This window comes from Somniosus microcephalus, chromosome 26, assembly GCF_052327205.1.
Source record: "Somniosus microcephalus isolate GS21.2 chromosome 26, FLI_Smic_1.0, whole genome shotgun sequence".
Taxonomy (NCBI): Eukaryota; Metazoa; Chordata; class Chondrichthyes; order Squaliformes; family Somniosidae; genus Somniosus; species Somniosus microcephalus.
This window is the reverse complement of record NC_141012.1, coordinates 44717174-44730236: the sequence shown is the minus strand read 5'-3', so window position 1 is coordinate 44730236 and position 13063 is coordinate 44717174. Positions and strand designations below refer to the sequence as shown.

Here is a 13063-nt window from a genome sequence, read left to right as displayed (position 1 = left end):
AGGAGGGCATCATAAAGTACATCGTCTCCACTCCTCTCCCAGTGTTCTTCAAGAGCACAGACATGAAGGACAACAGACACACAGGCACATACATTGCTGATGAGCTGAAAGCGGTCATCAATGATCTTGGATCACAAAAGGTCTTTGCAGTAGTTACTGACAATGCTGCGAATATGAAGGCTGTTTGGGCTCAAGTGGAGGAGGCCTACCCTCATATTACGTCTATTGGGTGCGCAGCTCATGGGCTCAACCTGCTCCTCAAGGACATCATGGGTTTGAGAACCATGGAAACACTGTACAAGAGAGCCAAGTAAGTTGCTAAGTATGTCAGGGGAAAACAGGTAGTTGCAACAACCTACAACTCCAAGCAAACGACAAAGAACAAGAACACCAAACTGAAGCTGCCCAGCAACACTAGATGGGGTGGCATTGTCATAATGTACAACAGCCTTCTGGAGGGTAAGGAGTCGCTGCAAGAAATGGCAATATCCCAGTCTGGGGATATGGAAACCACCATCAAGAAAATACTGCTGGATGATGTGTTTTGGGAGAGAGTGGTTAGCAGCCTTAAACTACTCTCACCAGTAGCATCTGCAATTGCTCAGATTGAAGGAGATGACGCTGTCTTGTCAGATGTTCTCAGGCTTTTTACTGATTTAAAAGAACAAATCAGCATTGCCCTACGCACATCCCTGCTGCTCAAAGCAGGGGAGAAGGCAACTGTTCAATTCATACAGACGCGTCAAGAATTTTGTGTCAAGCCGATTCATGCTGCAGCATACATGCTGGACCCAAAGCATGTTAGGAGACCAATACTTTCTGGAGAACAGATCAACAGCGCTTACAGTGTGATTTCTACCCTCTCACACCATCTCAATCTGGACGTGGGCAAAGTTCTGGGAAGCCTGGCAAAGTTCTCTACCAAGCAAGGTCTTTGGAATGGGGACGGGATATGGGAATCATGCAAGCATATCAGTGCACATACCTGGTGGAAGGGACTTTGTGCATCTGAGGCCCTGTCACCCATTGCATCGGTGATACTCCAAATCCCACCTTCATCAGCAGCCTCTGAACGAAACTGGTCACTTTTTGGGAATACACATGCAAAGGTGCGCAACAGGTTGACTAACAAGAGAGTGGAGAAACTGGTGGCTATCCGGGCGAACCTACAGCTTATTGAGCCAGATACAGAAGTGTCCACCACACAGCCAGACAGTGACACAGAGGAGGAAATGGACACATCAGAGCCAGAGTCAGAGAATCAGGAGGAGCAATGAGGAGTAGAAGACTCAGAAGACTCATGAGTAGAAGACTCAAAGGGACAAAATAAGGACAAATTACAGGCTAAATAAGCTGACACTCTTTTTATTTTATTTTAGATGGGTCTTTTATGTGGGGGTTCAATAAAGTTCAAAATTATAACCTAAATAAAGTTTTGAAAGCCTGTTTTTATTTGTATGTCCATTTTGATGACAAAGATAATATAAGGGTCAGAGACAAAAACCATCAGTGTGCAAAAAAACTCAAAATCCCCATGGAAAGTTTCTTTTAAAAATTCCCGGAATTTTGCAACCCTCGTCAGGCAGTCAGCGTCTTATTGGCACCGTCACACCTCATTTATGTTTTGCAAAGATTCCATCGAAACGTACCCGTCAATCAGTGTCCAGGTAACGAGAGCCCGCCCCCCTTTGGAACTGGAACATTATATATAGGAGGTGGGCAGGGCACCCAGACTTTGCTAGTTTTTTTCTGTATAGAAGTTCTGGTTTGGAATTAATCAAGCGTTCAACTCGCGAGTTTTTTTTAGGTGTATCGCGAGCGGGGGGGGGGGGATTTTAATTAAAAACCGCGTGTCTCGATATTAAATTGTGAGAGTTGGCATTACTGAGGTTCTTAAACTCGCTGCGCTTGGTGTGAGTGAATCAATCATAGAAATCAACGGCACAGAAGTAGGCCATTCGACCCATCGTGTCTGTGCCGGTGGTGAAATGAGCTGAAACTTAAATTTTAAGACTCCAAAGAATATATGGTGGGGGTTCGGTATTTCTTTGGGCTCTGATTGTTTCCACTGGTTTACGCCCATTTTAAATGTAGCCGTATTCTAATGCGATTGGGAGGATACTGGGGCGTAATTTGACATCTTCAAATTATTTGCCCACGGAGGAAAACTCCTGACCATTATGTATTAAATTTAGGTTAGGCCTCAACTGGAGTATTGTGTCCAATTCCGGGCACCAAACTTTAGAAACATAGAAGATAGGAGCAGGAGTAGGCCAATCGGTCCCTCGAGCCTGCTCCGCCATTCAATGCGATCATGGCTGATCATCCAAATTCAGTTCCCTGTCCCTGCTTTCTCCCCATATCCCTTGATCCCTTTAGCCTTAAGAAATATATCTAACTCCTTCTTGAATATATTTAATGAATTGGCCTCAACTGCCTTGTGTGGTAGAGAATTCCACAGGTTCACCACTCTCTGGGTGAAGAAATTCCTCCTCATCTCTGTCCTAAATGGCTTACCCCTTATCCTTAGACTGTGACCCCTGGTTCTGGACACCCCGACCATCGGGAACATCCTTCCTGCATTTAGTCTGTCTAGTCCTGTTAGAATTTTATAAGTTTCAATGAGATCCCCTCTCATTCTTCTAAACTGCAGCGAGTTTAAGCCCAATCGACCCAATCTCTCCTCATACGTCATTCCTGCCATCCCAGGTATCAGTCTGGTGAATCTTCGCTGCACTCCCTCCATGGCAAGAACATCCTTCCTCAGATAAGGCGACCAAAACTGCACACAATACTCAAGGTGTGGTCTCACCAAGGCCCTGTACAACTGCAGCAAGACATCCTTGTTCCTGTACTCGAACCCTCTCGCTACGAAGGCCAGCATACCATTTGCCTTCTTATCCGTCTGCTGCACCTGCATGCTTACCTTCAGCGACTGGTGCACAAGGACACCCAGGTCTCGTCGCACTTCCCCTTCTCCCAATCTACTGCCTTTCAGATCATAGTCCTCGGCTGTACTCTCTGTTTACACATGACTGTACAGCCATACACAGCAACAACCGGATCATCAAGTTTGCCGACGACACCACAGTAATCGCCCTGATAAGCAACGACGACGAGACGGAGTACAGAGATGAGATAGTCCAGCAGATGAGATAGTCCAGCTGATGAGATGGTGCAATGACAACAATCTTGCCCTGAACGTTGGCAAGACTAAGGAGCTCATCGTGGACTTCAGAAGCCACCGAGGGAACCACCGCCCCATCAGCATAGACGGGACACCAGTGGAAGTCGTCAGTTGCTTCCGATTCCTGGGACTGCAGATCTCCAATGACCTGGCCTGGAACCACAATACTGAGGCCATGCTGAAAAAGGCACACCAGCGCCTCTACCCTCTACGGTGCCTGAGGAAATGTGACATAAGCACAGTGGCTTGTGAACTTTTACCGCGGCACCATAGAGAGCGTCCTGACGGGTGGTGTCAACGTGTGGTATGGTAACACCACTGCACAGGACAGGAAAGCCAGCCAGAGGGTTGTGAGGACGGCAGAAAAGATCATCGGGTGTGCACTTCCGTCCATCGTGGAGATCTTTCAGACCAGGTGTCGGAACAAGGCCCGCTCCATTATCCAGGACCCCAATCACCCTGGGCACGAACTGTTCTCCCTCCTGTGGTCCGGTCGTCGGTACCGCAGCATTCGAACCAGGACCAGCAGGTTCAAGAACAGTTTCTACCCACAGGCAGTGCGCCTACTGAACTGCTAACCGCACTGCCCCACATACCATAGTCACATTCTCCCTCCCACCCTGGAACTGTATATCACATGAACTGTGAGCGCACAAGAACATTCTTGATCACTGGACTGTGTGCACATAGGACTCTTGTACCTCAACCTTAACTTATAACTTATAGAACTTATAACTCATTTGTACATTGCACACTGCATTTTAACTTATATATATTATATTACACTACCATATACTTATCATATTACATAACTATTACTTCCAGTGGTAACAGAGGCTTTTTGCACTATTCATCATATCCTGCAACTTGGACTGTCATTGCTATACTTGTTTGCTTATTGTTTCTATATTTATACTTGTTTTTACTTTTGCTTCTTATATTTATACTTATACTGTGGGAGTGAGTGGGGAGTAAGCATTCCATTGTACCAGTTACATATGGCAATAAAATAATCTTGAATCTTGAATAATCTGCCTTCCTGTTTTTGACACCAAAGTGGATAACCTCGCATTTATCCACATTATACTGCATCTGCCATGCATCTGCCCAATCACCCAACCTGTCCAAATCATACTAGAGTTTCTCGGCATCCTCCTCACAGCACACACACCCACCCAGCTTTGTGTCATCTGCAAACTTGGAGATATTACATCTAGTTCCCTCGTCTAGATCATTTATATATATTGTGAATAGCTGGGGTCCAAGGACCGATCCCTGCGGTACCCCACTAGTCACTGCCTGCCACTCGGAAAAAGACCCGTTTATTCCAACTCTTTGCTTCCTGTCTGCCAACCAGTTCTCTATCCAAGTCAGCACCTTGCCCCCAATCCCACGTGCCTTAACTTTACACGCTAATCTCTTATGTGGGACCTTATCGAAAGCCTTCTGAAAGTCCAAATACACCACATCCACTGCTTCTCCCTTATCTATTTTACCAGTTACATCCTCAAAAAATTCCAGTAGATTAGTCAAGCACGATTTACCTTTTGTAAATTCATGTTGACTTTGTCCGATCCTGTCACTGTTTTCCAAGTGCTCTGCTATTACATCTTTTATAATGGACTCTAGCATTTTCCCCACTACCGATGTCAGGCTTACCGGTCTATAATTTCCCGTTTTCTCTCTACCACCTTTTTTAAATAGTGGGGTAACATTAGCTACCCTCCAATCCATGGGAACTGTTCCAGAGTCTATAGAATTTTGGAAGATGATCAGCAATGCATCTACTATTTCTAGGGCCACTTCCTTAAATACCCTAGGATGTAGATTATCAGGCCCTGGGGATTTATCGGCCTTCAATCCTGTCAATTTCCCTAACACCATTTCCCTACAAAATACTGATTTCTTTCAGTTCCTCCCTCTCATTAGACCCTATGTTCCCCAACATCTCTGGGAGGTTATTTGTGTCCTCCTTTGTGAAGACAGAACCAAAGTATGTATTTAATTGGTCTGCCATTTCTTTGTTCCCCATTATAAATTCCCCTGATTCTGACTGTAAGGGACCTACGCTTGACTTCACCAAGCTTTTTCTCTTCACATATCTATAGAAGCTTTTAGGAAGGATGTCAAGGCCTTGGAGCGTGTGCAATGGAGGTTTACTGGAAGGACGAGCAGCTGGAACGGAAGGATTACCCGCAGAATCTCCGCTTCATGTTCGGCATTGATGGCAGGCTTTACAAAGAGAACGGATTCCAAAAGATCAAGCGCGCCATATCGTATTGTAAGTACCGCTAGTTGCACGTCACTGTGCAAAATCCTGATGGACACCTTCAGCTCCGCACTAGCCTGCATTGCTTGCTGGTAACTAAAAAAAATTCTCTATTGGAGTTGAGGGTGCAGAGGAGATTTATCAGAATAGTACCAGAGATGAGGGACTGGAGAGATTGGAGAAACTGGAGTTGTTCTCCTTACAGCAGATAGTTCAGGGGAAATTTAATAGAGGTGTTCAAAATGATGAGGGGTTTTGATAGAGTAGATCGGGAGCAACTGTTTCCACTGGCAGGAGGGTCGGTCACCAGAGGGCACAGATTTAAGATAATTGGCAAAAGAACCAGAGGGGAGATTATTTTACGCAGTGAGTTGTTGTGATCTGGAATGCGCTGCCTGAAAGGGCGGTGGAAGCAGATTCAATAGTAACTTTCAAAAGGGAATTGGATATACGTACAGTTGAAAAGGAAAATTTGCAGGGGTATGGGGAAAGAGCTGGGGAGTGGGACAGCTCTTTCAAAGAGCACGATGATCCAAATGGCCTCCTTCTGTGATCTATCAAACTATTTATTCACATTCCCACCCATTCCGCAATCCTTGTTTAAAAGGAAGGTCGAGATGGGAATAGGGCCACTAAGGGATGGAGAGAATACCACAGGCAGCCATAGAGATGGCAGAGATATTAAATAATTACTTTGCTTCAGTATTTGCCAGGGAGATAGAACAGGTGGAGATGACATCAGATGATGAGATTAGTAATGAGTTAACTGCATTTAAAGTAAAAGTTGGAGATATACTAAAGAAACTCAGAGGATAAAACCCCTGGTCCAGATGGATCCGCGCATTTTTTTAAAAATCTAGGGAAGAAATAGCAGAGCTATTACTACACTTAGTTAGTAATTCATTAGAAAAAGGTGTAGTGCCAGAGAACTGACAGATAGCTAACGTAATACCTATATTTAAGAAGGGAGATAGAACATGTCCAGGGAATTATAGACCAGTCAGCTTAACATCGGTGGTAGGAAAAATAATGGAATCTCTACTAAAGGAGAAAATAGAAGAACATCTAGAAACCAAAAATACTAATAATAAAGTCAGCATGGATTTCAAAATGGAAAGTCTTGCTTGACCAACCGAATTGAAGTTTTTGAAGAGGTAACAGAGAGAGTAGACAAGGGTAATGCAGTAGATGTAATTTATCTAGATTTTCAAAAGGCCTTCGATAAGGTACCACATAATGAATAAGGTCAGGGAATGCGGAGTCAGTGGACAAGTAGCAGAATGAATAACTAGCTGGCTTCAAGACAGAAAGCAGAGAGTAGGAGTAAAGAGTAGCTATTCAGAGTGGCAGAAGGTGGGTAGTGGTGTTCCACAAGGATCACTGTTGGGACCACTGTTGTTTACAATTTATATTAACAATTTAGACCTTGGAATCAAAACACAATTTCTAAATTTGCGGATGACACCAAATTGGGGGGAAGCCAATACTGAGGAGGACTGCAACAAATTACAGGAGGACATTAATAAACTTGCAGAATGGGCATATAATTGGCAAATGAAATTCAACACAGAATGTGAGGTATTACATTTTGGTAAGAAAAATAGTAAGGTCACATATTACTGGGAAAATAAGAATCTAAATGGGGCAGAGGAACAAAGGGATCTCGGAGTACAAGTACACAAATCATTGACAGTAGTGACACAGGTTAAAAAGGCCATAAAAAAGCAACCCAACCACTAGGGTTTATTTCTAGTGGGATAGAATTGAAAAGTAGGTAAGTTATGCTAAACCTGTATCAAACCCTGGTTAGACCACACTTTGAATACTGCATGCAGTTCTGGTCGCCATATTATAAAAAGGATACAGAGGTACTGGAGAGGGTGCAGAGAAGATTTACACAGATGATACCAGAAATGCGCGGGTATATGAGGAAAGGATGAACAGGCTGGGTCTCTTTTCTCTTGAAAAGAAAAGGCTAAGGGGTGACCTAATAAGAGGTCTTTAAAATTATGAAACGTTTTGATAAGTGGAAACACTCTTTCTGTCTACTCTGTGAGGAAGAGCATAACTAGTGGTCATCAATATAAGATAGTCACCAAGAAATCCAATTCAAAAGAAACTTCTTTACCCAGAGAGTGGTGAGAATGTGGAACTCGCTACCACAGGAAGTGGTTGAAGCGAATAGTATAAATGCATTTAAGGGGAGCCTGGACAAGCATATGAGGGAGAAGGGAATAGAGGGTTACGCTGATAGATTTAAATGAGGAAAGACTGGAGGAGGCTCGAGTGGAGCATAATGGCAGGAATGACGTATGAGGAGAGATTGGGTCAAATGGGCTTATACTCGCTGGAGTTTAGAAGAATGAGAGGGGATCTCATTGAAACTTATAAAATTCTAACAGGACTAGACAGACTAAATGCAGGAAGGATGTTCCAGATGGCCGGGGAGTCCAGAACCAGGGGTCACAGTCTAAGGATAAGGGGTAAGCCATTTAGGACTGAGATGAGGAGGAATTTCTTCACCCAGAAAGTGGTGAACCTGTGGAATTCTCTACCACAGAAGGCAGTTGAGGCCAATTCATTAAATATATTCAAGAAGGAGTTGGATATATTTCTTAAGGCTAAAGGGAGCAAGGGGTATGGGGAGAAAGCAGGGACAGGGTACTGAATTTGGATGATCAGCCATGATCGCATTGAATGGCGGAGCAGGCTCGAGGGGCCGAATGGCCGATTCCTGCTCCTATCTTCTATGTTTCTATAAACGCTGACATGGACTGGATGGGCCAAATGGCCTGTTTCTGTGCTGTATATCCAATGTAATAATCTCTGCGCCTCCAGTTGTGACAACTGTAAGGCTCTGCCGAAAAGCCCTGCCCACTATTGGCCCCGCCCCCTCTCCACTGTCGGCCCCGCCCCCTCTCCACTGTCGGCCTCGCCCCCTCTCCACTGTCGGCCCCGCCCCCTCTCCACTGTCGGCCCCGCCCCCTCTCCACAATTGGCCCTGCCCCCTCTCTGCTATTGGCCTCGCTCCCACCCTGCTATTGGCCCTGTCCCCGCTCCACAATTGGCCCCGCCCCTCTCCACAATTGGCCCCGCCCCTCTCCATTATTGGCCCCGCCCCCTCTCCACTGTCGGCCCCGCCCCCTCTCCACTATTGGCCCCGCCCCTCACCTTCCCGTGAATGAAGATGGTCTTGTCGCGCGCGCTTTCTCTCAGTATTTTCTCGATGCGGAAGCTGTTGAAGGTGAAGCCACTCCGCTCGGCCGGCGCCTTCCCCTCCTGCGACTCCGCCTCCGGGGCGCTCTCGCTGAGCCGCTGCTTCTTCTCCGCGGACCCCGGCGCGCACTCCTTCGCATTCTCCGCCATCTCCAAACCAGCGCCCGCCTTTACTCGTCAGCCAATCGGCAGGAGCGTTGACCGCCGCGGCCAATGAGCGCCAGCTTCACTGAAGACGCCCAATCAGCGCGCGTCTTGTTTTGACGCCGGCGATCGTTGTCAACAAGCTGGGACAGCGGCGCGTGCGCAGAGCTCGCCCTCCGCCTCCCCTGTTGCCGGAGGAGAGGGTGAGAGCCTGCCCTCAGCCATAGCTGCTGCTTTACACATGGGCTCTTCGGCCAGGAGATATTTTGATTCAAAAAAAAATACTGCAGATGCTGGAAATCTGAAATAAAAACAGAAAATGCTGGAGATACTGAGCAGGTCAGGCAGCATCTGTGAAGAGAGAAACAGAGTTAACGCGTCAGACCGCTAACCTTTCGTCAGAACTGGAAAAAAGCAGAAAACGGAACAGATTTTTAAGCAAGGGTAGGGGCTGGGACAGGGGATGAAAGAACAAAAGGGGAGGTCTGTGATAGGATAGAAGGCAGGAGAGGTTAAGAGACATTAAGAGATATTCAAGGCAAAAAGAGATGGTAACAGGACAGGTTAAGAAACAAAGGATGGCTCTAGATGAAGTGTAAACTGCGCTGGCAGAATGAAAGACAGCTGCCCCGTGGGAGAGAAGAAAAAAAGACAGACAAAAAGCGTGGATAAAAAATATATATATATGATGATAGGGGCCGATGTTATGATCTGAAATTGTTGAACTCTATGTTGAGGCTATGGAGGAAGGCTGTAAAGTGCCTAATCGAAAGATGAGGTGCTGTTCCTTGAGCTTCAGTGGAACAATGTAAGAGGCCGAGGACAGTGAGGCCTGAGTGGGAGTGGAGCGGAGAATTAAAGTGACAGGCGACCGGAAGCTCGGGGTCCCCCTTACGGACTGAACGGAGGTGTTCCGCAAAGCGGTCGCCCAATCTGCATTTAGTCTCCCCACATCGTGAGCAGCGAATACAGTATACTAAATTGCAAGAAGTACAAGTAAATCGCTGTTTCACCTGGAAGGGGTGTTTGGGGCCCTGGACAGTGGGAAGGGGGGAGGTATAAGGGCATGTGTTGCATCTCCTGCGCTTGCACAGGAAGGTGCCAGGGGAAGGGGTGTTGGGGGTGATAGAGGAGTGGACCAGGGTGTCGCAGAGGGAGCGGTCCCTTCGGAATGCTGAAAGGGGAGGCGAGGGAAAGATGTGTTTGGTGGTGGGATCACGCTGGAGATGGCGGGATCACGCTGGAGGTGGTGGAAATGGCAGAGGATGATCAGTTGAATGTGTAGGCTGGTGGGGTGAAAGGTGAGGACAAGGGGAACTCTTATCGTGGTTCCGGGAAGGAGGGGCAGGGGTGAGGGCAGAAGTGCGGGAGATAGAATGGACATGGTCAAGGGCCGTGTCAACCACAGTAGAGGGGAATCCTCGGTTGAGGAAAAAGGAAGACATGTCGGAAGCACTGGTGTGGAAGGTGGCATCGTCAGAGCAGATGCGGCGGAGACGGAGAAACTGGGAGAATGGAATAGAGTCTTTACAGGAAGCGGGGTGGGAGGAAGTGTAGTCCAGGTAGCTGTGGGAGTCATTGGGCTTGCAGTGAATGTTTGTCAATAACCTATCCCCAGAGATGGAGACGGAGAAGTCGAGGAAGGGAAGAGAAGAGTCGGAGATGGACCATGTGAAGTTGAGGGAAGGGTGGAAATTGGAAGCAAAGTGAATGAAATTATCTAGTTCAGGGCGAATTCACTTTGTGTCACATTTTCATAAACCACAGGATTCACCAGGGTAGTTTTGATCCAGTCTGTTTTTTCACAACATCTCAAAATAAGTAATTGATACACTAGGCACAAAATCTATTTTTAAAAGTGTCTCGGAATTCAGACCCAGCGTCTCACTCCCAAAGCCTCCATGCACTGCTTAACCTTGCTAGCCCCTCCGAGAGACTGACAAGGATCCAAAAGCACCCTATGTCACTAACTGGTAGTGATAGACCATCCAGATAGTTGCTGAAGAACAATTGGATGGTTAGAACAGAGAAAGTTCAGAGGAGATTTAACAGAGGCGTTCAAAATTATGAAGGGTTCTAATAACAGTAAATAAGGAGAAATGGTTTCCACTGGCAGCAGGGTCGGTAGCCAGGGGACACAGATTTATGGTAATTGGCAAAAGAGCCAGAGGGGAGATGAGGAGAAATGTTTTTACGCAGCGAGTGTTTACAATCTGGAACGCGCTGCCTGAAAGGGCGGTGGAAGCAGATTCAATAGTAACTTTCAAAAGGGAATTGGATAAATACTTCAGAAAGAAAATTTACAGGTGTAAGGGAAAAGAAAAAAGTGGGACTAATTGGACAGTTCTTTCAAAAAGTTGGCACAGGCATGGTGGGCCAAATGGCCTCCTTCTGTGCTGTATGATTCTATGAACAACTTGCATTTATTCACAGATTCCAACCCTCCTCTCCCATAGTAAATTCACAATCTTAACTGTGCCTGATAAATGGCAATGGAACAAGGTAAGCAGAAAGCGCTGAAGGAAGAGTCATCCTATTGCCAGCTCATCTGGGGGGGGGGGTTGTAAAATCAAAAGCAAAAAGAGGGAGAGAAGGTAAATTTAATAACTTGTGTCAGCTGTATGATCCACGAGTTATGCAAAACCCCCTCCACAGCTCGACACCCAGAACACCACTCCCCCCACATTGGTAACGGCACTGTTACATCACCATACAGTGTGTTCTCCAGGTGTCCTGGTGGTTGCACGCTCACCAGGTGTCGTAGTCTGCCCTTTCTGCACCTCCCCCACCCTTAAAGTGATATTTGGAACATCCAGGGCAAACTGGAATGGAATTTCTCCAGCACCAGTCTATGCTGAGAAGACAAGATTGGGCCAGCAGGGGGGGGGGGGGGGGGTGGGGAGAGAGGAAACTAAAGAAGGTTCAACCGGCAACAAAATAAAACAATCAGCCAGAAAGTCACTGTAGGATTCTGCCCGTTACTGTTATGAAATAAGGAAGTGTACAGGAACCAGAAACAACTGAATGTTCTCAGATATAATGTGTCACAGAGCAGTGAGAGAGATCCTCCCAGTCAGCAGGTAGCGCTGCTTTTGGGTCCTCGCAGCCTACACTTTTCCATAAACAAACTTTAAAAATACAGCAAATACTTCGCAAAAGTGACCGCCTCCAACATCATTTTATTTTGTTATCAAACAGAACAATGAGGCTAGCGACGGGACAACATATACTGAATAACCATTCTTGACTTCACCTCCTGCGAGACTATCCAGTTTTATGTTTTCTTAATCCGAGGATGACAGCATCAGTCAGGAGTGAGCGCGGGCCAGGGAGGTGGGGATGTGCAACAGAACCCAGTGTGCAACATACAGAGGATGTCACAATCCAAGGAAAGTGAAAGCACAAATCAAAAATAATACTTGTGTTTGTATAGCATGCTGAGACACCTTAATGCTTCATGCACAGTGACTGGAGTGTAGTGACTGATAAAAACAGCAACTTGCATTTATATAGCGCCTTTAATGTAGTAAAATGTCATAAGGCGTTTCACAGGAGCGTTATCAAATGAAATTTGACACCTGGCCACATAAGGAGATATTAGGGCAGGTGGTCAAAGAGGTAGGTTTTAGGGAGCGTCTTAAAAGGTGGAGGGGTTTAGGGAAGGAATTCTAGAGTTTGGGACTAAAGGCACGGCCGCCAACGCTGGGACAAAGGAAATCAGGGATGTGCATGAGGCCAGAATTGGAGCAGCGCAGAGATCTGAGGGTTGTAGGGCTGGAGGAGATTACAGAGATAGGGAAGAGCGAGACGATGGAGGGATCTAAACACAAGGATGAGAACTTTAAAAAAAAAGGCATTGCCGGACCGGGAGCCAAAGTAGATCAGTGAACACAGGGGGGTGATGGGTGAACGGGACTTGATGCGAGTTAGGATACGGGCAGTGAACACGGGGGGGGGGGGGGGGTGATGGGTGAACGGGACTTGGTGCGAGTTAGGACACGGGCAGTGAACACAGGGGGTGATGGGTGAACGGGACTTGGTGCGAGTTAGGACACGGGCAGTGAACACAGGGGGTGATGGGTGAACGGGACTTGGTGCGAGTCAGGATACGGGCAGCCGAGTTTTGGATGAGCTCAAGTTTACAGTGGGTGAAAGATGGGAGGCCGGGTAGGATAGCGTTGGAATATTCAAGGCTGGAGGTAACTACAGCATGGGTGAGGGTTTCTGCAGCAGAAGGGCTGAGGCAG

General features: G+C 46.7%; 1 protein-coding gene across 2 annotated transcripts in view; it reads right to left on the bottom strand.

The window, feature by feature from the left end:
* dcps (decapping enzyme, scavenger) overlaps positions 1-8863 on the bottom strand; it is a 96423-nt gene extending 87560 nt beyond the window's left edge. Inside the window, exon 1 of one of the 2 annotated variants that reach the window (XM_085968161.1) lies at positions 8628-8863. In XM_085968161.1, coding sequence (XP_085824287.1) covers positions 8628-8822 — 195 coding nt within the window. In that variant the 5' untranslated portion in view covers positions 8823-8863. The remainder of the gene's footprint in view (positions 1-8627) is intronic. The other variant, XM_085968159.1, reaches the window with a different exon arrangement.
* Between the last annotated feature and the right edge of the window lie 4200 nt (positions 8864-13063).